Source organism: Anguilla rostrata, chromosome 7, assembly GCF_018555375.3.
Source record: "Anguilla rostrata isolate EN2019 chromosome 7, ASM1855537v3, whole genome shotgun sequence".
NCBI lineage: Eukaryota > Metazoa > Chordata > Actinopteri > Anguilliformes > Anguillidae > Anguilla > Anguilla rostrata.
The window spans coordinates 25273830-25297802 of record NC_057939.1 but is presented as its reverse complement, the minus strand read 5'-3'; the positions used below and the strand labels follow the sequence as shown (position 1 = coordinate 25297802).

At 44.8% G+C, this 23973-nt stretch overlaps 3 protein-coding genes across 4 annotated transcripts; 1 reads left to right on the top strand and 2 right to left on the bottom strand.

The window, feature by feature from the left end:
- Nucleotides 1–4868: 4868 nt before the first annotated feature.
- On the bottom strand, nucleotides 4869–7358 carry LOC135259460 (probable pancreatic secretory proteinase inhibitor). The gene is made up of 4 exons (XM_064343887.1): nucleotides 7070–7358; nucleotides 6633–6664; nucleotides 6039–6151; nucleotides 4869–5544 (listed from the first exon to the last, which is right to left on the bottom strand). Exons 1-4 carry the CDS (start codon nucleotides 7116–7118, stop codon nucleotides 5499–5501), a joined length of 240 nt encoding a protein of 79 aa, XP_064199957.1. The 5' UTR covers nucleotides 7119–7358; the 3' UTR covers nucleotides 4869–5498.
- Nucleotides 7359–9477: 2119 nt separating this feature from the next.
- zbtb49 (zinc finger and BTB domain containing 49) lies at nucleotides 9478–16051 on the bottom strand. The gene is made up of 7 exons (XM_064343881.1): nucleotides 15900–16051; nucleotides 14562–15709; nucleotides 12980–13026; nucleotides 12781–12854; nucleotides 12404–12486; nucleotides 11383–11544; nucleotides 9478–10433 (listed from the first exon to the last, which is right to left on the bottom strand). Exons 1-7 carry the CDS (start codon nucleotides 16049–16051, stop codon nucleotides 9760–9762), a joined length of 2340 nt encoding a protein of 779 aa, XP_064199951.1. The 3' UTR covers nucleotides 9478–9759.
- On the top strand, nucleotides 15881–21379 carry lyar (Ly1 antibody reactive homolog (mouse)). Of its 2 annotated transcripts, none has more exons than XM_064343886.1 (9): nucleotides 15881–16021; nucleotides 17427–17651; nucleotides 17914–18028; nucleotides 18255–18362; nucleotides 18530–18613; nucleotides 19034–19415; nucleotides 19661–19729; nucleotides 20246–20331; nucleotides 21023–21379. In XM_064343886.1, exons 2-9 carry the CDS (start codon nucleotides 17530–17532, stop codon nucleotides 21158–21160), a joined length of 1104 nt encoding a protein of 367 aa, XP_064199956.1. In that variant the 5' UTR covers nucleotides 15881–16021; nucleotides 17427–17529; the 3' UTR covers nucleotides 21161–21379. The 2 variants fall into 2 exon arrangements, with proteins under 2 accessions (XP_064199956.1, XP_064199955.1); XM_064343885.1 differs by lacking the exon at nucleotides 15881–16021 and adding an exon at nucleotides 16932–17204.
- Nucleotides 21380–23973: the final 2594 nt, after the last annotated feature.

Genomic DNA, 23973 nt, shown 5'->3' with positions numbered 1-23973 from the left:
AATCCACCAACCTCCCTGAAAAGAACACTGGCACATCTGTTTAGGGTATGGTACAAACTTTGCACAAATTACTTCTTACAGCCTTAAGATCCATTCAAAAGGACACTGCCTAGAGCTACAGCATAGCTTCATCCAATTTGTGGTTACAGGAGGACTGAAACATTGATTTTTTAAAAACCAGCTGACAGCTTATGCCCTCTGGGCAGCAACACTGGAGGGAAGGAATGAAGATCTTTCAGCGGTAAACTGCTACAAAAACACTGACAAAGTTTAAACAGCGTTCCCAGAACACAAAAGAAAAAAAAAAAACGACCAGACCATGCAACATGTGCACTAGACGGTTTTTCAAGTGAAAGGGCTCCGTGATCTCTGTGGAATTTTCCGTTGTCTTTGTGAAAAGAAAAAAAAAGCAACGTTTGTCAACGTCAGACATGGGGGGAAATGCAGTCTCCTATCCCTCATGACTAAGGACGTATGGCATGCTCCTTATGTTTCTTTCTCCTGGGCCCTGTTTCATAAAGCAAGATTACTGAGTCGGCTGGATAAAGAAGGCACTAAGTAAAAGCCGGAGCCCTCGCAGATCTGGAATATGGACTGAAGTAAAAGCTGTTCTGGATTTTGCTCAGTGCAGTTATCCAGCTAAGTCATTAATCCTGTTCCGTAAATCACACCCCCCCCCCCCCCAAACCTAAACGTAACCTTAACCATAACCATAACCTTAACAGGATAAAAAATGTCAATGGACTCTTCAATAATGTAAAGATAAAGGTGACAAGAAGGTGACCAGCCTGAAAGAAAAAAAGGGGAGGAACCAGCCAGCTCTGTACAAATTTGTAAAAAAAAATAGATTTACACTGGGTCTTTGTGAATTTTTAAAGCGCTTGGTTTGCATAAAGAAACACTGCTGTAGGGCAATACTGAAGACCTGCCTGGCATTCATTCTACCTCTGATAAACCATGGCATGCATAGCACCAACAGCAGGGGGTGCTATTCTGCATTTCAAAACAAAAAATTGATTAAAATCCTTTGCTTATGAAATTTCCTTACTTTTCTTCATGAGTGATCTGTTTTTTTCTTTTACAAGTAAGCCATGATCTGTTTTCTGTGTAGAGCACTGGAACCAAAACACCTATTTAAAGTGAGTACTCCGTGCTTCTGTATGTGATTGTAAAAGTTCAAACGATCGTTTTATTTGTAAAAAGAAAAATAACAAAATAAAGAAGCGCAAGAGCAGGCCCAGCACTAAAATGTGCTCGTTATGGTAAGAACAGAGTGTCCCTGGCCTCCAGTGTGAGGTCTTCACTTTCCACTTGATGAAAATGGTTGCACCGTCGTCAATGGCGACGGTTTCTAACGGGGCGAGGTGTGCGGTCGGAACACGGGGAGGGTGGCCGGCCGTGCAGGGTGTGAAGCACGGGTGTAGAGACGGTGATGGGCCCTCTTTCCCCTACTCAGCTCAGCTCAGCACCTGCCTCCTCTCTCCAGGATGAATCGGCATGCCCCAGCAGGGCTAGAACAGGCCCTCAGCGGGTCTCCTGAACAGCACTTGCCTCTGTCGCGTGGTCATGTTCTCACAGCTCTCCAGCAGGCTGGCCACGGTCACAGTCTGCAGCACTCCCTGAAAACTTGGTATTTCACCCAGGAGTGGTGCCTTACATCCTGCATCGCACATACCCCTTTTCCACCAAGGCATTTGGAGGGCCAATTCGGAGCCAGTGCCTAATCTCAAACCAGTTCTTCGCGTTTACGACAACAAAAGAACCGGCTCTCGGCCAGGAAAACTGGTTCCAAAGCGGCACCAACACTTGGCTGGTCTAGAACCAAGAACCGCTTACGTCAGGGGCTGGGGGCGGGATTATCGTGACCAACCAAGACCAACTAAAACTTTGTGACCACCAGGTAGAGTAAGAGCACCTATTATCGACCACCTTCCTTCGACAGACAAGAAAACGTAAACGGATTTGCAACTACATATGAAATAGGCAAAATATCTGTAACAACCTGTACCTAGTTATGTAGGAAGAAATGTCCTTGTTATCCTCCAGTGGTTATTTTTTCAGCACTTTCACAATTTTCTTCTGTGCCGGCAAATAAGTCAGAGGTGGTCCAGCGCTAGCTTTCGGTTGCTAAAGGGACGTGTATCGCCCACCCCATATAAATGTTGGTACAAGGCCTCACGCCTTCTCCTTGTACTGCTGGCACAGCTGCAACTGCGACTAGACTTCCCTGCAGATTTTCAAATGACTTTTACCTGACTGTTGATATATTCTCAAATTGACCATCATCAACGTTATACTGGAAAATATGTACAACTAAAACGTTAACCCAAAGAGCAAAGATTAACGTTACTGTGATCACACTGTGATTTTATTTTACAAAGCGTGCACTGCTACGTCCTGCAAAACCACGGCCATCCGGGTGAAGTTTTCAGGGAGTCCCCACGGTCTGCTGTGTGGGCCTTGACACACACTCGACTGTACATGCCCACCACCATCTCAGACAGGAATATCCTCCTCAACTCCTCCACCACCTCACTCTGAGAAGCCAGTATCCTGCAGGGTGCAGAGAATCAGGTTAATATACACACTATACGTATACACACACACACACACACACATACACTACAGTCTATACATACACACATACACTACAGTCCATACATTCACGCATGTGCAAACACACACTACAGCCTGCACATACACAAATTGCACACCACGTACATGATACATGCACACCCTACATAACATACGCACACGGACACACCACATACACGCTTGATACATATACATACAATACACACAATATATGCACCCCTACATACACATAACAAAAACAGAAAACACACAAATATGCTATATAGTGTAAACATCTATTCTACTTCTCTATTCTATAAAATCTACGTGAAGAAGCCACAGGGACACCATAAAAAGCAGGCAGACCTCTCAGATCACCCCCATTCCCCTGGGTTTTCCCACCTTGCCAATACTTTGGCTTTTAATGATGTCATTAGGTTTTCGTTTTATTATAGGAAACGACTGTAATTGTAAAGTCGTTTCAAAGTATCCCAGCGATTAAGTAGCCTAGTTATCGCACTAAGATGCGATCTTGAGACTGAAGACCAATGAACTGTCATTTAGCGTGGTCATCCATCGAATGTCACTTAGGAGAGCGAGGCTTGTTCACGTCAGGGGCGATTCCAGGATTTTTTAAATGACGTGGCACAGAGTGGACCAAGAACCAGTCAGGAAGGGGGCCATCAGAAAATTCTATCAGAAATAAACAGCGTTGAAAATTGGCTTAGAAGACATTGGGCACGATTTTCAGGCTCATTTGCAGTGCCGTGTGCCCTAATACAGGTGGTATAACATGAATCAGGCAGCGATTGAAAGCGCTCTGATCCAATGACGTTTGGGCATTGTAAAATTGACAGTACTCTAGCCCAATGGCATTTGGGGAGCACCCGGGAGGCCAATCATATTTCGGGGAGGGGGGTGGGTGCCACCCCGTTAGACACGCCCCTAGTCACGTGTCTCCAACATCCACCTTGAACACGTCCCCAGACCGCAGATTCGCCGATGACAACACCGATCACGCTATCGCCCTTGCCTGACACCGGCAATGGGATAAATTAAACTCACGTGGTCAGGTTAGTAACGTTGAGTCTGTATTTGGCAGATTTGTATCTTTATTACTTTATAGCCATCGTTTAAAGCTCTGTACATGCGCTACCCGTCTTTGTGTGTCAATGCAGTTTAGAGATTTTCACTCCAGCCCTAACAAAGCACATTCAACCTCATTCAACAGCTGGAGATCCCGTTGATCTGCTAATTTGATTCCTACAGAACAGTATATCATCAGGTACATGGCATCTTGTTGCGCAGGATGGTGCTTTTACACACAATAATTTCGGCGCAGTCCGGGTCCTCATATGTACTTTTCTGGATTACAGTCTGTTGTCAGTAAATTAAAATGAGAAGCCATCCCCAGGCAGTAACACATCTTCAACCTTCTCTAAAAGACCGCAACATTATCACTCTTTTCTGCGCCAGTTTTCAAACTATTGGCGGAAGAATTGCAAGGGAACACAGTAATCGAGTCAGTTTGACGCTGAAATGCAATCCCCAGTGCCCTCTACCGTTGGGTAGTATGAAAAATGTGACGCTTACTATTTTGCGTATCACATTCACCACGACTGACATTTAATCGTTCTAAAACAACCTGCATATTTAATATAGAGTGGTTGAAATATAGCAAATAGTTTGCAAGAATACGTTGCGCATTTTCACTGTTGTGTGTTATTTGTCACTGAGTGCATGTATAGTGTTTTGGCATTAGAAGTAGCTGAATTTGCATGCATCTGTGATGCCTTTTTTTGTAGATAGGTTATGTTCTTCTGTAAATGCTGGAGAGCATTCCTGACTGCACAAGCCCTTGTGCTTATCCTTTTAAGCTATAAAGATGGACAAATGAGGCTGACGTTGCATCTATGCAACTTTACAGAACACCTTTGTGAGATACTGCTACCACTACCACTAATAATAAATCTATTCATTGTCTTTAACAACAAGAGCTTGGGAACTGACTGTTAAGAGCAATATATGGGCAAAATGTGGAGTCAAAAAAAAAAAAAAAACATTGAGCTCTGTAGTGGCTCACCCACACTGTTAAACACGTGCTATGTGGCAACCGAATCTGAAGAGCAGATGCAGAAAAACCAGACACTGGCAAAAATAATAATAAAATAGGGTTGGGACAATGACATTATCACTTCTCATATAGAAACCAGAGAATGGCTCCACCAGTCTTAAAGTATGTTTTCTTTTCTTTATTATTATTATTTTTTAAAGAGGATAGCTGGCAGTCTGACTTCCTTGAGTATTTTTTTCCACTTTATTTAGACGGGGGAAATCAGAGAGGGGTACAAATAGAGATGGGATCACAGTGCAGACAGAAGGAATGAAACTCAGTTATGACACTTCCACAAAGAATAGATCTCAGGGCCTCAGACTGTTACAGTGGAAATGCCACATTGTTTGTAAATGGGTAGTTGTTCTAGATTTTATTCTTTGATGTAAACAGTGGCCGTACATGCTTTGCACAACTGGCTACAACCTTCAGCATTTGAAATTTAGTGGATACTGATTTCTTGTGAGGCAGTAAACTTATAAAGTTAAAAAAAAAACAACCTTTTACCACACTACTCAGTTTTACTTAAATCTATATGGATTTTGACATAAATATTACACATAAAAATATTACAAACAAATTATTCTGCATCAAAATATGTCTAACCTGTGGCACATTAAGTAATTCCATCACAGCAATCCGATCGGGCCTGAGAATTTGTTCAATCGGGTGGATCGATTCTACGGGTTATCTATGAGTCAACATTGTACCAATAACCAAAGGATGATTCGCTGCTTAATTAGAGGTCCGAGGTGAGACTGATTCATTAGATGACATCATCATTTCCAGAGTTACGAGCCATCTTGCCTCTTTAGCATGTTCCCTCCTTCACGATCAAGATGTCTGCTTTGGTTTCCCTGGTGGAAGAATGGATACAGTCAAATCCGAGAGGAAATTTCCCCACAATTTGCAATAACAAATGAACCAGTTGAGTAGGCTTTTTGGAATTTTTTTCTCAAAGTTCTAAGGCGGTGTTCTAGAATTCCATTGCTTTTAGTTACCAGTAATGATTGTTACATAAGTATCTGAATTTTCAGTTAAGAACATTCTAATTGCATATTTGGATTACATGAACTGCCACTTATGACTGTTGGCTTTATTTGCCAAAAAGCAAAATAAATGTAAACATTTTTTATCCATATTTCTTTCTCTAAATTTCTCCCTTCAATTGTAATTGTATTGCCATTAGCTGCATCAAGTCGCGGTCCATACATTAGAGTTGGGGCGATGAGTAGAGCTGAGGCCAAGTAATCAGTGTAGAAACTGATTGTGGTTACTACTGTACACACACTTTGATTAGGATCTGGAAGGTTAGCTAACATTAGCCAATGTTGATTAGTTATATACTTACAATCTCTGGACACACAGCGCACACTCGTTGGGGTAGGTGATCCCATCAGTGCCACACACAGGAGAGTAGTTTAGGGGACAAGCCTGAGTCTCGCTCATGCCTCCACACGATGGCTGAGAGAGAGAGAGAAAGAGAGGGGGACGGGGTGAGGAACAGGAGAGAAAAGCAGAAGAGGGAGTGCAGAGCAAAGATGGTAGGAAAGCAAGAATAAGAGGGAGAGGGTTTCCGTGCGTTACGTATATTTTATGTTCAATTTCACACCCTAAGCTTTCCAAAGCCCTGTAGAGTTTATTCATTCAGGTCATGGATCCCCAGGCTTGCACCTGGAGAGTCACAGTTATCTGCTGGTTTGTGTTTTTCACAATAAAAATCATCTACCATTTTAGGCCCAGGAAACCAGGTGCGGTACCTGTGTAATCAAGTGCTGTAAGAGATCGGTAAATTAGATGCTGAGTCTAACAAGAAAATTCCATACACCCCGTGGTTCTTTGTGACCTGGGTTAGAAACCTGCAATTTAGGGAAACCACCCAATTTCAGACAGACAACCGGTCTAGACAGCCACAACTTAGTTTAGATGAAAGACTCAGTCTTACCCTTCTATATTGCCCAGATTTGGCCCTTGCGTCTGAAAGGACAAGTTGGGGAGATTTAATACAAATACACTACTTCAAGATTACAAGATACACTACTTGACTATGTCAAGATTCTTTCCACAAACAGCCAACAGTGAAGGATGTTTCAGATACTTATACTAGTTTATGATTACCTGCCAGCTATGTCTGGTGGCATAATGTTGCTGCACAAGCCCATTTGAAGTTACTTCGTGTATTTTCTTGCTTTAGACCAGTAATATGAATGTCTGACCTGCCATTGTAAAGCTTGATGGTTGTCAAAAAAACATCCTTCATTGCAAATGAAAACTGTATGGACCAATCAAAACAAACTGTATGTGTACACTATAGTGCGTAACTCCACATCGTTTCTCTCAGTGAACAGTGCATAGCTACAGACATGTAGAGTCCTTTCTTACCTGTAGTGAAGAAGATAGCCACGAAAAGCAGCAGCGTTTTTGCAGCCATGTTACCAAATAAAATAAAATAAATTTAGAAAAATAATAACAGGCAATTACTTAGCCAGCTTCCTGTCCAATCTCACTGCTTCTGGCTGCTGGACTATTCAGGGATTCTCGGGCTCGAGCGGTTTTACATTCATGCGTTGGGAAAGCATCCAGCGCCCATCACGGCTGCTTTACGCGGCTCCACCTTTCACCTGCGTAAACACGCGGCGGTGCCAGTCCCCATTGACCTTTTTTTTCCAGTCTAGTAGCTTGATGGTAAACAGTGAGCTTACGGTGTTGTCACCGAGAGGCGTGTTTAGGGCAGAGAAAATAGCGGCGTTTTAACGGGAGCTTTGTCAGACGTCCCCCGGAGGCACGAGCCAGCGTCAACAATAGCAGAGTGCCGCCATTGTCCCGTTTCATTATGAAGGGATGAACATTCCAGCCGTCTGAATTTTGCTGAGCGTGATCTGAGCTCACCGCCCAATACGCTGCGATTCCATGTGATTCAAAGTCGCAAGATTTACTGCATAACACATACACAACACAGAGTGATGTGTACATGACCAAAAGTACATCACACCCATAGGTTCTTGTTGAACATCTCATTCCAAAACATTGGGCATTCCAATTCATCACAAAGGTGTTTGATGGGGTTGAGGTCAGGGCTCTGTACAGGCCAGTCAAGTTCTTCCCCACCAAGCTCAACAAACCATTTCTTTATGAACCTTACTTTGTGCACAGAGGTGTTGTAATGCTGAAACACAAAAGCGCCTTCCCTAACCTGTTGTCACAAAAGTGGAACCACACAACTCTCTAGAATGTCAATGTATGCTGTAGCATAAAGATTTACCTTTACTGGAAATAAGGGACCTTGTCCAAACCACGAAAAAACAAACAAAAAAAAAAACAGCCAGACCATTGTTCCTACTCCACCCAACTTTTATGGCACTTTTTACAGTCTCCTGGCAATTGCCAAACCAAGATTCCGGTCAGACTGTCTGATAGTGAAGCATGATTCATCACTCCAGTGAATATGTTTCCACTGCTCCAGAGTCCAATGGCGGTGTGCTTTACACTACTCCAACCGACGCTTGGCATTGCACATGGTGATCTTAGGCTTGTGTACAGCTGCTCAGCCATGGAAACCCATTTCAAGAAGCTCTGAACGAACAGTTCTTGTGCTGACGTTGGTTTCAAAGGTAGTTTGAAACTGTAGTGTCTGTTGCAACCGTCCAACAACTATTGTGAGTCCAACAACCAAGGCTGTTGTTGCTCCTAGACGTTTCAACTTCACAATAACAGCACTTACAGTTGACTGGGTCAGCCCTAGCAGGGCAGAAATTCGATGAACTGACTTGTTAGAAAGGTGGCCTCCTATGACAGTGCCACGTTGAAAGTCTCGGAGCTCTTCAGTATGACCCATTCTACTGCCAATGTTTGCCAATAGAGATGGAATGGCTGTATGCTAGCTTTTATGCACCTGTTAGCAATGGCGGTGGCTGAAGTAGCCAAACCCACTTATCAGAAGGGGTGTTTTGCCATGTAGTGTAGAATCAGGACCCTTTGTGTTTTGATAGCTACGCAAGTTCCAAACAGTGCACGAAACTGTATTGCGCGCCGGTGGTACCAGTGTTTGGAGTTAAGATGCCAGAGCACGCTGTATTAGACCGTTACGCATCATTCCGTTACATCATGAGAAGATTCCCTCCTGCAGTTTCAGCTCATTTTATGGGCTCAGATTGTATCAGCATGTTACCTGAAAAGATGAGCGCAATAAATCTGGGTAAGATAGAGATGTAGTGCACAGTAGTGCTGATTTAATCAACTGCACCATGTAGCCTTTTCAACAGTTTATGACAGCGGCACATTATCTTCAGCCTTTATGAGCTGTCAATCACTGATTAAAATTGGATTTTGAACTCAAGTTACAGTAAAGGGCAATGATTGGTTCAAACACATTGACAAGTGTGACAGGGGAGCTGTCACACTTGTCAATCCATTTTGGGTTCAGTGAAATCTCTCAACCATTAGTGCCAGTTAGGGCTACATCACCCTTTAAATCTATGCCAGGATTTTCAAATCTAGTCCTGGAGCGTCGCAGTGTCTTGTGGCTTCCTTGCGATCAGCAGCCAATTTAGGCCTTGGAAACACATCACGCCATCTCATTAGCCAATCATTGGTGTAAATTAAGCACTTAAAAACACAAACCCAGCACTGGACACTGTAGAATTTGAGAACTCTGATCTACACCAGACTTTTTGGTCAAACTTTACTGCATAAGCTTCAACGTCTGCCAAATTATAGATCCTGAACATCCGAGATTACTGTGTTTCCAAATGGAATTAATTTTAATCACAAATAAATATTTCTTGTAAAAATTTGTATTCAGACACAAACCTTTAATTTCAATGTTTTAGAAGTGTGCCACACGCTGACAAAAAAGAAAGAGGGAAAAAAATGTAATTCTTTTTTCAAGTAATTTTCCCTTATTGCTCACAGAGAACCAAAAAAAAACAAAAACAAAGAGTATTTCATTATTTGGGAAAGAAATTCATGTAAGAAAATAGGTCTGTAATATATATATATCTTAAATTGTAACTGCTTTGTTTTTCGCCCATGATGTTTTGCTCATATCGAAGACCGGGAGGCCCACCCGCGTGTCACTGTTCCATGCAGGCATCGTTCTGCAGGGTCTTCATGGCCAGCCCCCACAGCGTGACACTAGAGAAAAAGGGTCCGTCGTTGTTCCTGTAGGGGGCACTGTTGCTCCGGTGGCTCGGGGGGAGGCCACAGTGATTGTCCAGCGTGGACAGGGAGGGACGGACCATGGAAGGGGCGGGACCCTGGAGCGGCTCCTCCACTCCCGCGGGGGCGTTCTCTTCGGAGTAGGCGAAGGAGTCGTGCGGGGGGAGGTGGGGGGGTTTGGGGATCTTGAGGGAGTCTAGGGGCGAGCATTTTTCCTGCTGGGGGGACAGGTGGTGGTGGTGGTGGTGCTCCACGGAGCGGAGCTCGGAGAAGGACGTGGGGGAGGCGGGACTGAGGTGCATGCTGGGAGGAGGCTTGCCTGGGCCGGGTGGAGGGGGCAGGAGGGCGGAGTAGGGCTCAGGATCTGGGAGGGGCTTGCCGTGACTGGCAGGCTGAAGGAAGGGCGGTCCCTCGTCTGGCCCCTCCCCCACAGGGGCGTCGGCCTCGTTGCGGCAGTGCACGGAGCGATGGCGGCGCAGGACGGCGGACCGCGTGAAACACTTTCCACAGGCGTCGCAGCTGTACGGCCTCTCGCCCGTGTGCGTCCGCACGTGCCTCCGCAGGTCACCTGACCCCGCAAAACACTTCTCTGAGTGAGAGACACAGATACAAGCACATGCGCAGAAGATTAGCCCAGACAATAACTAATCGACACAAACACGTTAAAGATTCGTTTCATCAATGTTTTCACTTTCACTAAAACACTGGCAGTGTTTTATTTTCAGTTTTCAGGGCTAGCTAGGCGGGTTGTTGCAATTCGTCACTCACTCAGTTCTGGTAATTCAATGCATGAAACTCTCTCGGTAAATGGCAAAAACACTGTAGTGTCTCTCTCACTCACAACATCTGACAGCTGTACGGTCTCTCAAACTGATAGCAGTCCGAGTCTCCCGCTGACAGCCTTACGGTCTCTCAAACTGACAATCATACGACAGCTGTGCAGGCCCACACATAAGGGTGGGGCATGGGAAAGCTTTCAGGGGAGAGCTCAGCAATATTGGCAAGGTGTGGGTGTTGTTTTCCCTTAATTAAAGAGTGCCTGAGTCCTCAATTAAAAACCCTCCCAGACCCCCAGGTCCAAGATGCGTAGGGGCCCCTGGGATGATAGCCGCAGAAAATAAGGGGGAGGCACCCAAATAAAATTTTGCTTATGGACCCCAGGAGGTCAGGGGTGACCCTGGCTCTCTGAGTCTCTATTTCCATGACAACTATATAGTCTCTCTCACCACATCCCAAACAGCTGTATGGTCTATCACTCATCACATCTCAGACAGCTGTACGGTCTCTCACTCTCCCCATCTCAAACAGCTGTACGGTCTCTCACTCTCCCCATCTCAGACAGCTATATGGTCTCTCTCACTCACCACATCTCAGACAGCTGTATGGTCTCTCTCACTCACCACATCTCAGACAGCTGTATGGTTTCTCTCACTCACCACATCTCAGACAGCTGTATGGTCTCTTACTCTCCCCATCTCAGACAGCTGTATGGTCTCTTACTCTCCCCATCTCAGACAGCTGTACGGTCTCTCACTCACCACATGTCGGACAGCTGTATGGTCTCTCTCCCGAGTGGCGGACTCTGTGTTTTAACAGCTTCCTCTGCATGTTGAAAGACTTGCCGCACTGGTCACAGGTGAAAACTTTGTCTGTAGTGTGAGTCTTCTTGTGCTCCTTCAGGTTGCTGAAGTTGCTAAACCCTGAACAGAAATAACATGGTCACTGATGGAGCATGACTCTGTGTCCATTAAAATGGGCGGTATAGGAGATACATGCTGTACTACACGTTTAAACTTTGAACCATCATCATCCTGTAAAAAGCATAACAAACACTTTAAAACTGTTAAGTCAGGCTTATTGTAATTGGTGCAGCCATGGCTCTGTTGAACTCACAGATTTTCACATTTTTAATGTAATAATCTAATTTCCAAAATTTTGAACACAGTACAGATTACTCAGAGCTGTTTTGTCACATAGTTTAATTACAACAGTAATAACATAAAGAAGCTTCCAAACACGCACTCACCAAATTTGAAAACAGAGACATCTGATAGCAGTGAAGCTCTCAGGTTAAGGGTGAGGCGTTTTTCACCCTCAAACAGCTCTAAATTCAGGCGGTTATACGACATCAGTGACGCAACAGGTATGAGCATGTTTGTCTGTATGTTTGTCTGTGTGCATGTTCGCGTGCGTGTGTGTATGCATGTATCTGTGCGTGAGTGTGTGCAGTGGCATCACTAGGGTTGGTGACACCCGGGGGATGGGGGGGGGCTCAAGTCATTACATGTTATCCATTCAAATGACAAAGCGCTTCTGGTCACATTAATACTGCAAATTAAATCAACCGGCAGTAAACTGCTTCGGAAATTCAACTCGTCGCTACACAAAACAATGCACAAAAAAAAAAATTGGCAGTCATTTAGTTTCGGTGTCACCCCCCTCTGATGGTGTCACCCGGTACGGTCCGCACCCCTGAGTGTGTGTGTGTGTGTGTATGTGCCTGCCTACGTGTGTGTGTGCGTGTGGGTGCGTATGTGTGCTTCCTGTGACCGCGTTTACCTCTCCCACAGATGTCACACAGGTGTGGACGCTCTCCAGTGTGGATCACTATGTGCCGCTGAACATCCCCAGAGGCTGCAAAGCTGTGAGGGTAATGAGCGACAGCAGCCAGTGACGGCAGTGAGTGACAGGTAGACACACCCACATGGCCCTCTGCTAGTGAACACACACTCTTGTGTGCCACAGGATCACACACCGCACTCCTGACTGGGAAAACACACTCCTTTCAGGCATTCGGTGTCAAGATAGAGCACTCCTGTTTAAAAGTCCAAGACAACTCTCTCCTGTATGACATTCTATCAGACAGCGGGGACACTGATCACAAATTGAATTCACAGGAAGACACTCAAATCCAAAAACACACCCCAAAGAGTTACCTTTTGCCACAGATTTCGCAAATGTACGGTTTCTCCCCTGAATGTCGACGCAAATGCGTCTGCAGATTACCCGCCTGTCGAAGCACAGAAAAACATGCATCGGTCGGATCCATCAGCCGCTCATTCGCTATAATTCAATTCATTTCTCCACCATTCATGAAAATCCCACAGAACAGTTTCAGCAGTTCAGGGCGCTTACCTGTGAGAAGTTCTTCCCACAGATGTTACACTGGAAAGGTTTCTCACCTGTTGGAATAACAACAGCACTTCAACTGGTCAGAGAGAGTTACTACATTAAAAACTCAAGCTACTTTGCTACATAGTCATGAGTTACAAAGAGGATTTATTAATGAATGAACGTCTTCTCGAAAATGGTCCAGTTAAATTGCGACAAGGTCGACTCCGTACTGATGAGTGAATGAATGCTTGTAGGGCGCAGCACTTGGATTATTAATGACACACAACAGCTAACACAAGCAAGCACATGACCGGGTGAAGCAGCAGTGAAAATAACAACACGATGATTAGCAATGATTTGTGGTGCGAGTAACTGTACACTGATGCACGAGTGCCTCATTAGGTGAAGCAGTGGTGAGATTAATTACACAAAGAGGATGGACATCACTATTGTCCTGAGGTGTCTGGTACGGTTGACACACCAATGACTGAGGAAACCAGCCCACAAAACCTGCATACAATGGCTTGGCTGAATACTCAATTCTGATTGGCTGGGCATTATGCATTTTTTTTTCAGTATATGCCCGGGTATGAAGTAGCGCCTCCAGAAGTTCTATCACTATTCTATTAATGAACACTAACTCAATAAATAAACCGGAAATTTGTAAGAGCAAGCCAGCAAAGTTACAATATCGTCCTTGCGACAGTGTCAGCTTGATGTCCACGAATAACTGTAAAGTGTAGCTGGTCGAGTTATAACTTGACTATGTTATAATTTAGCCTCTGCTTTGAATTTAATTAAGTAGTTGGCTAACAAGCTATCCGTGATAACAACATGCTGCTAGAGCTATGTGGGGCAACATAGCTCAGGAGGTAAGAGCGGTTGTCTGGCAGTCGAAGGGTTGCCGGTTCGATCCCCGCCCTGGGCATGTCGAAGTGTCCCTGAGCAAGACACCTAACCCCTAACTACTCTGGTGAATGAGAGGCATCAATTGTAAAGTGCTAGCCTACATAAATGCAGTCCATTTACATAAAACCAAACCTAATTTTAATATTAGGTAACCTGGTTGAGGTACTACAAAGACGCATTCGTTGCTAAGTAGTATGAGATATTTTCTGGAATACTTAAGTACCGTTTCCATTGCAATGGACTCGCATATTTTGAAACACACGGTTTCATTATAATTGCCAGGGGTAGTAGCCTAATTTTGCCTTGGGCAAATTCCTTCAGCGCAGGACGTTCAACCTGGGTGATGCTCAGCCCCTCGGATATTACCCTGCTTATACAACGGCTTACCAACAGAAAGCATAATTATAATCATGCCTTTCCAAATATATATTTGCTTAATTCTGTTCATATCAGATGAAAAAATATCCTCTATTTTAATGCATTCTTCTTTTTTCCGAATGATAAATGAATAATAAGTGACACAAAGTTGTACAGGCATAGTCTTTATGCGAAAATAAAAAATACTGAGCAGGCACGTATCCGACGAATAATCGATCAGTCCATTACTTGTACCCGTTCCAGCGGTGACATCAACAACACACCGATAACCGAGGTGGCCAGTATCTGAGGTGTGCAGTGAGGGCGGCCCACTCACCGGTGTGCGAGCGCTTGTGGAGCTCCAAATTGCTGGGATGTTTGAACGTTTTTCCGCACATCTCGCAGCAGTGCTGCTTGTTCTGGCCGGGCTCCTCGGACCCGTTGCTGGCACTCTGCTCCGGATCCTCGGAGGGGGGCGGGGGCGGGGGCGGAGGAGAGGGAGGCTGCGACCTGGACACCAGCGGGGGCTCTGTGTCCCGATCCACAGCCGGGCTCCCTGTCGGCTTCTCCTCCTCCGGCTCTTTGGTGGGCTCCGCCCGGCCGCTCTCTTTCAGAAGAGGATCCGGCACCTCCCTCCGCTCCTCCAGCTCCTCCAGAGCCTTCTGGGACCGCAGGTAGTTATACTTCTTGAGGTATACAGTCTTTTTTGGGCGCATCTGCCTGTTAACGGGGGAGCCTTTGCCTCCGGAGTTGGGCGTGGCCGAAGGAGAGGTAGGACACGTGTCTGCGGGCTGAGAAGGGGGTGGGGGATTGTTTGGCAAACACGTGGGGATGTCCATGGGGGCGGGGACATTTGGTGGAGCAGCTGTGGGTAGGGGGTGCTCCTCAGCTGCCCCCAAAATGGGGTTGGGGGCGGGATTAGGGTTAGGGGTGGGGTTTGAGTTGGGGGCGTGGCCACTGTTCAGTGCAGAGCTCTGCCTCAGGCACTGCTTGCTGTAAAAGTTTCGCAGTTTGTGCCCCTGCATGAGCTGCTTCTCGGGCATGGCCAGCGCTCCACTGGGGGTCTCGAAAGAGTGGCTAGGGGGTAGCCCCACCCTCCGGGAGGGGTCCAGGTCCGAGGAGACGCACGTGGGCCTCTGGGCCTCTGACGAGGAAGGGCAGTGCAGGTCGATGTCAGGGGGCAATGTGGCACCCAGGAGGCAATCCGTGTCCGAGGGCAACACGCCAGAAAGAGGGAAGGCCGAAGAGGAGGTGGGGACGCAGCCGGAAGCTTCTGAGCGTGCCTTAAGGAAGTTGTTGCACATGCTCAGCACGTTAGGGACCTGCAGGCACTGGGCAATGTCCAATATCCCATGCACGTTATCCTGGTTCACGTCCAGATGAGACGTGTACATGTAATCCAGCATCTGGCCGATGCCCCCCACATCCTGGATGACCAGGTGAAAAACATCATTCTTCTGACTCGGCGAGTTCTGAAACAAGGACCTGAAACACAACAAGGCAAAATTTGAATTTCTAACTTGACAGCTGGAGCATTGGCGATATCTAAAATGTCTCTTGTATGAAATACCCAACGCATGCTTAAAGGGTTGGAGTTTTTTTTTCTCTGTTAATGCTTTCTACAGAAAGAAAAAGCTGAGTCCATTACAACGGTGCAACTCAGGCAGCTAGTTACCTGAAATAAGAACTGAACGCAGCCAGGACATTTTTATGGGCCTTGAAGCAGACACCCTTGACGACCAGCATGCAGTCGCACAGAAGACCCTGGATGCGCTGCTCCTGCAGCTGCTGCAGCAGGTAAGCGCTGTGGGTGGACAGGCTGTCCATGTTCTTCCTCCGTCCTCACCCGAGAACGCGGTGCGTGCACGTCATGACAACTGGCAAACAAACAAAGCGCAATGTATAAGAGTGTAGACATTGAGTTGAATAACCTTAATTGTGGATATTACCAATTTTATGGGGTGCAACGTTTCTAATTTGCTGTGTCTGTGTAAATCAATTTGCAATTCACCAACTAAACTGACTGTGACTTGCAAAGTGCATTGTTACCAGAAAATACAAGTATGCAAGAAAACTAATGATCACGTAACCAACATATGAGTAACCTAGCCAATGACCGAAATTAGCTGGACAGGTAGGTAATCCGTTTCAAATGTCAGGTAATTTAGCCAGTTAGCCGTTACTTAAGAAAGTAGCAAGCTAACAAACAGACGAATATTCTCGCACGGAATTTATCCCTAGAGCTAGCAACACATAGCACACAGAAATGAGGCTAGATTGACGCAGTCCAGTGAAAACTGAAAATTGAAATACGCGATCTATGTACCGCTCGTCTGTTTAGAGACCAGCCAAGACAAAATTGGGGCCGCGGTACAGCTAATCTGTGACACATACCATCTTTGCGCTAGATCTAAACCGAAAACCAAACCAGTTTGTTAGCAAATTATCGTTAGAATAAGCAGTGCAAAGTTTGATAATCGCACAAGTAAGAGAGCATAACCGTTATGTTTTAAAATTATCATATATATTTTAATACAATCGCTAAAATGCTTACAAAGAGAATAATATTTACCTAAAATAAATAGGAACTTCCTAACCTGTTTTGTTTGGATGATCAGTCACCAAGCCCCCTGAACCTGTTACATCACTTCCTTTTTAAATGGTGGATTTGTTTCTGACCTGTGGTGATGTGCTACTGAGACTATAGGCTCTCTGTATTCAAATTCTGTTTTCCTTTTCCATTGTAAAACTTAAAGTTCTGCAGTAGGGCTTCGAGACCCAACGCTTTTGATGATGCATAAACCTTTTGGGCAACTAGATTAATATAAGATGGCAAATGAAACGAAGTAACACGGGTCGGAACTATGTTCATCCAGTGTCGTGCTCGGCGGAATATAAACAAGGTAACACGTCTTCTGGGAACTTGAGGAAGGCAACGTGAACAGAGTTGTGGGTTCTCTCGTACAGTCACATTATTTTGGTGAGTAGCGTACAAAAATGCATTTTATTCTAAACCGGATGTTTCAGAGCATGTCTTCGCGCGATCATCTACACCGACTATTAAAGTTACTGGCCATACGAGTTTTTCTGTAACTAGTTACCCGGTGCTGTGGAAACCAGTGGTGTAATTTGTCTGTTCGGCGGCTTCTCTAGAATGTAACGCGTGGCTTCGCTACAAGATTAATTCCCATTGTTCTTGCAGCATGTCCCACCGTCTAGCATTGGAAGGAAAGGAAAAAGGACAACACGGACTAAAGGCGAAACAAACCTAATTGACATATTGGCTGGTCGCACACACGGGCAGCATGGTGTTTTTCACTTGCAATGCGTGCGGCGAGTCCCTGAAGAAAGCTCAGGTTGAGAAACACGTGAACATCTGCCGAGGCTGTCGAACTTTGTCTTGCATTGACTGCGGAAAAGACTTCTGGTAAGTTCAGTTTTGTTATTTCGTTTTCCGATTCTCTTCGTCGCTGGCCTTCTGTCATTACTTTAACCAGCTTGCTGTAATAAAGTGGTTGTTGGTTGAACCATCTGAACCCGTATTCCACAGTAACACGTTTATTGTCATGGCCTGTTTTTTCTCTTCCTTTTATAATAATTCCTTTTATAGAACCTTTGTTCAGTTTCCTGTTGGTAGCTCAAGTCTCCGAAAATGAGGTTTGACTGCTGTTCTATGATTTATTTAACAGGGGGGACGACTATAAAAACCACCTCAAGTGTATCAGCGAAGATCAGAAGTATGGAGGAAAGGGCTATGAAGCAAAGTCTAACAAAGGTGATGTCAAGCAGCAGCAGTGGATTCAGGTAAGTGCAGAGTGACTGGACATCTGTTTAACATAAATGTACATGTGGGGGATATTGTTAAGCAGAATTACCCTTGTGTCATTTTAAACCATCACAGCATATAATGGGATCTAAAGACTACTTAAACATAGTATGTGGTGCATTGTTCTTTACTGTTTGAGTACACAGTGCTCCCCATGTACTCGTAAGATCTTTGTGAATTGAACAGCTGACTGTATTTGCACAGAGAATTCACGAAGCCATGAACAAGCCAGGAATCAGCTCAAAGCTAAAAGATATACTGGGTCAAGTCAGCTCTTATGACAACGTTCCCAGGAAAAAGGCAAAATTTCAGGTAAGAGCACATCTTAAGATTTCTGCAGAATTCATAATTTTGTCAATGGGATTTTACTGCCACAAATAAAGTGGCTTTATTTTTTCCCACATTCTGTGTTGCCCAGAATTATCTGTTTCTTAACCAGACATGGTTTTTATTGTGTGTGTGCATGTGAATTGTGACAGAACTGGATGAAGAACAGTCTGAAGATACACAACACAGCCTTGCACGATCAGGTGTGGGACATCTTCTCTGAAGCCACCAGCAATGTGAGTTTGGTTGAGTCCTTCTTCCAATCACTAAGCCTCCCAACACTTGCCTAGTGCCTACTGTGCACAAAGTCATTGAAACCTCAACCCTCTGTTATCCCTGGCAGTCTATAACAAATCCTGATCAACCATAAAGCCCAGCTTGCCACACAAGAGCTGGCTGGTCTTATATGAGCTTATAGTGTTGAGGTGGGAATAAATGAGTCATTTTATATTGTGTGTTTTTGAAGAGTAGACTGCGTGGAAGGTACGTTGCAGAGGCCTTGTGTTGCAATTTGTGCCGATCCTTTCGTAAGTGATTGTCTCAGCCAGTTGAAGGCCCTTTGCTCTTGATAACTGAACAGCAGTGGTCAGAACCTTAGTGGCAGCACATATTGCATCTGGTCATGTGACTAACAAACATCGCTGTGATGTTCTTAGGCTTCTGCTGCCCCGAAACAGGGCGTTGTCGCACAGCACACGGAGAGTGCGGTGGAGCAGCCCGTATGCGCGCAGGTGGAGGAGAACGGAGGCCAGGAGGCCCCACCCAAGGAGAAGAAAAAGAACAAACGAGAGAGGAAAGAAGAACGGCAAAAAAAGGGCAAAAAGAAGAGAGGGGAAGAAAACGGGGTCACTGCAGAGCAGCAGCCGCAGGAGGGGGAGGGGCCAGACGCCACCGAGAAGCAGAGGAAGAAGAAGAGGAGGAGGGAAGAGGAGGAAACCCCCGTCAGGAACGGAGGAGGAGAAACTGAGAATGGACACACCCTGGAGGGAGAGACAGCTGCCAAGAAATCAAAGAAAAGCAAGAAAGGCCACCCGGAACGTAGGAACTTTACAGCTACATTTTTCCTTCATTAAATGTTTGTACATATTTATTGTGCTCACCTCTTGGTCAGGACTCACTTGTAAAAAAGATTCTAATTCTCAGTGGGACTTCCTGGTTGGTTAACAGTTAATGAATAAAATAAGGTGCTGCACTCTTATCCGGAAATGGAAGAGTCTTGTGAGGACCTGTGCTTATTGTTCCATTTTAATGGTGTGCGCACTTTCTGGTTTTTGTGTTCTCAGATAACGCACATGCTGTTGAAACTGAGCAGGAAACTGGAGGTGATGATGAGGGTGAATCTAACCCCAAAGGTATCCCTGAAAAAATTAACGGTGTGGTTTAGTTCTGCACAGCGTGTAATCTGAATGTTATTTTGCAACACATGGGGACATGTATCATCTGGTTTCAGGCTTCAAATGGTTTATCAGTGAAACAAATTCTTTATGGTGCAGTCACTTCGCTTCAGTCTATTCAAAGGACATTTTCAAAATTAATCTTTGCCTCAGAAGAACTTTTTATGTTTTTCCTGTGCTTTGAATGCATTACTGCATCAGTAGACCGTACCTATGTTGGCCACTGGGGGGCAATGCAGGCGCATGGCTCGAGCTTCTCAAAGTCCTGGATGTTATGTTATGTTATGTTATGTTATGCTTTGTTATGTTATGTTGTTATGCAATTTTATGATATGTTATGTAATGTTGTGGTTAACTTGTTCATACTCTGCATAGCGCGCATGTTCAGTATGTCAGTTTCTCATGAGGATTAACAGATGAACAGAAGAATGATTTAATTGGGTGTGGTTAGAATGAACTTGTCTTCCTCCGCAGGTAAATTTAACTGGAAAGGAACAATAAAAGCAGTCTTGAAAGAAGCGCCTGAGGAGGGATTGTCAGTTAAGAAACTGAGGAAGAAGGTCAGTGTATCTGTAGGTTACCCTGGTGATCCTGGAATCTTCTGTTCACTTCATCTCAGTGTTACTGTACAGTGTGCGGATGCGCCCCGCTGTCTGCTATTGGAATTGGACCAAGCCAGTGCGCATTATTTATTCATTCTTTGCACCCACTTTCATCGAAACCCCCCCCCCCCCTCCCCCGGCTGAATCTACCCTGCTATGATTGATCAGTCTGACACTAGCGCTAGCCTGAAAGTAGCACCAGTTTAGCCTAGACTGACTCTGTAGTAGTCTGTGGTAGGGGTACCCAACCACTTTTCAGCTTTGACTCTGATTCAGCGAGGGGACACGTTTTGTACGAAAGTGGGTCCAAAAATAAAACACAGCCGTGGCTGTCTGTGACTGGCAGCTGTGCGGCTGTGCGGTGGTGCTTATTATTGGCTGTGCAGAGTTGCTGATATCATTGCGCAGCAGTGTCCCCATCCGGCTGATTGGGTGTCTGCAGGATTGCTCCTCTGGCTCTGGTGAACGGCACAGTGAAGGGAGCCCATGGAGGGGTGGCATTGCCTTCAGAAAAGAGTGCTAATCTGCGTGCTTCCAAAATTGAAGGATGAGATTGTGGCAAATACTGTCTTAAACTGCGCTTCCAGATTGGTGGGAAAGGGGAAAAGGTGCTAGTGGTATGAACTGTCCTATTTTTGTGTGTTTTTAGGTTTTGTCGGCGTACTACGGCTTCAGCGGTGACGGAAATCACAAATCGGAGGAAGAGCTGCTTGCTCTGTTCAGCAAAAAAGTCAACAATAACCCCAAATTTCGAGTATTGAAAGAAAAGGTCCGACTCATAAAATAATCCCCGTTAATACCGCACAGAGCCCCACATTTTACAATCTCCACGGTAACCAGTTTTTTGGTATGTATGTGATTTCCTCAGAAATGCCGTCAAATTTTTTTTTTCTGTTTTAATAAATATTTAAAAAAAAGAAAATTTCAGTTGTTTCCATTGTACATACATTATGGCACTGTTGTAAAGATGGACTAAGGCCTGTATTAAAGCCATATTAGCCCTTAACTCTTACAATTAAATGATTTTTTCCCCCTTCCCAAATACAGTTCAGTGACTTCAGTGTCATAGTAGTCACGAGTGGGGGTTGTGGTGTGCTTTGAGCAGCTGATGGGTTTGAGGGTGTAGGGGTTAGATGTAGTGTGGGCCAGGCTAGTAAACCCAACCTGCTGTCAGTGTGACTTTGTTCACCCTTATTTTCCCTTATTCCAATGCCCCCCAGCCCTGGTAGAAGAGGGCTATAGGGAGTGCTGATGATCATTGTTAATTGGTACATAATTGATCAAATAATGCAGTTGATTACAGTTAAGTCACCTCCTCTGGCTTCTTCTCATCTGGCCCAAACTGGTTGTTGTTTTTAAGGAGGAAAAAAACAGCGGACACAACCAGTAGAGAGGACCCCTGCTTGGTACCAAAAACCCTTGAGCACGTTCTTTTTGCTGCGAGAGTCATACGTGTATTTCCTGTATGTACCTGTAGGGGGAGCTCTTACCCATGGGTGCTGAACACCTGAGGGTTTTTAATTCTGAAGAGCTGGTAAAATTTTCCATTTGGCACACTGATGGGGTTATTTAGGTTAAAGGCGTAATATTTCTGCAGAGGTGGTAGTCGTGGGTAAAGTATCGAGAAGGTGTGTTTTACAAGTTCACTCTAGTCTCCCTGTCCCTTTGGCGTGGTTTGGATGCCATGGTGAGTTGGCAGGGTGTTTTTATTTTTTATTTTTACGGCAACTGGAACCAAAACCACTCCTGTTCCTAGAATGCACGTGTGAAAACTCAGTGCTTGGATAGGCTGCTGTATGGCGGTTTTGTATTAGAAAGTAAGGAAGTATTTAAGTTATAACCTTTTACTTAATACGTACTCCTCAGCTGGTCCTCCGCTCACCTTTTGGCATTGTGTATGTGGTGTGCCACTGCTGAACATTTTGGGAATAGCACAGTGGAAGTGTACGTGTCGTAATTTACCAGTTGAGTGTAATTTGTGGAAGAATAATGAATGGAATCAGCCTGCTGCTGATGTTTCTGACCTCTGTGTCCGTGTTTCTGTGCGAGACTAGAGTGCTGCTCGGAACACTGGCTGTCGATCTTTACCTGGCCAGGTGGGGACTGTCACCTGGCTGTCCAATACTGTGTGTTCAGAGCCAGCTGCACAGGAAGCATTGAGGTGGAATCCCTGTCTGCCCCATTGACAGTGAAAATGCCCTGTCCCCATGGGGACAGGGGTTAGAAACGAGCCTTGGCTAACGATGGCTACCTTGGCTACTTTCGATACAGGACGTTTCCCGTTTATAACTTTTAATACTTAAATCGCTCTGTCCCTAAAAATAACTATGGGTATGTCGTCCCTTCCTGATGAGAGGACAAGCCACATTTTAATTGATATTCGGAAAAAGACAGAAGTGAAACAGCCAGCTGTCCACTGTTATTAATGCCTGATTACCTTTTGCTTTTCAGTGGGACACTGAAATGCCTGTGCTCCCTATCAGCTTTCAAAAAGATAGATAAACCACCTAACATAGCAGTTTTCTGGAAATTTCCACTCAGTTAAACTGAATTGTAGATTGTGACATACTCAGAGCTCCGTGGATAATAGATGCTGTATCAACCCGAGTCACTTTGTAAGGGCATTTTGAGATATAAAACTTGGCTGAAATTAAAAAAGAAATGTGCTTGTGTAATCTGTAGTGAAAAAAGAAAAACAGGAGAAAAAGCAGCTGCCTCATGTTCAATATCCTAAATAATAAATGCTGTATTTTTGTTCAGTTGAGGATGAAAGAAATTTAAAGCAGTGTCAGCAGTTTAAGATTGTGTTTTGTTTCAGAAGTGCACGCACATGCATTATTTAGTTGACAACCAGAGTTCTGTTTAAAACTGAATTCAGAGATTGTGCTCGAATTCCCAGTATGCTTATGGTATACATTATTTTTTTTTGATTGCCCACAGCACTGATATTTATTTAGTTTTTATATTTCATAGGAACACCTGCCACTAAAGATGTCTCTTCAGTTTATTGCATTCCTGAGTCTCACATGATGTATGTTGAGCCTCTATTGTGTGTGTGTGTGTGTGTGTGTGTCAGGAAAATGAACATGAGTGACACAGGTCTGCGAGCTGTACTCTGAAATGATTATATGAATTTTAGGAGATTAATACATTTAGTCCCTTTTTTACGTTAATTTCTGTATTCACAGGTTTTGAAAGAGATAAGGCAACCAATAAATGTCCATAAGGATGAATTGTTTTAAAGAGTGCGGGGTGAGGATAAGGGTGGTGGAGCGGAGAGGTGAATTTGACTCTTGCATGGCCCGGGTTAATGTGCATTCCTCTGCACCCAGGCTTGAGTTCATTTGGCTGGCTGCACAGAAGACCCATACAGGCAAGTCACCAGTGTTGGGTCCCGGTCGAATTGTAATGCTGTCTGACTCCCTGGTAGAATAAGCAGCCTGTTGCCCACACACACACACACTCACAGAGAATGGTGAAGAAAATATCCGCTTCTTTATGAAGTTCTGTTAATCCTCTGAGTCATTGAGGTGCTTACCTGTAATAATATATCGCATACTGCAGGTATTAGAGAGCTTGTTTCTCATGTTTGGAAGTATT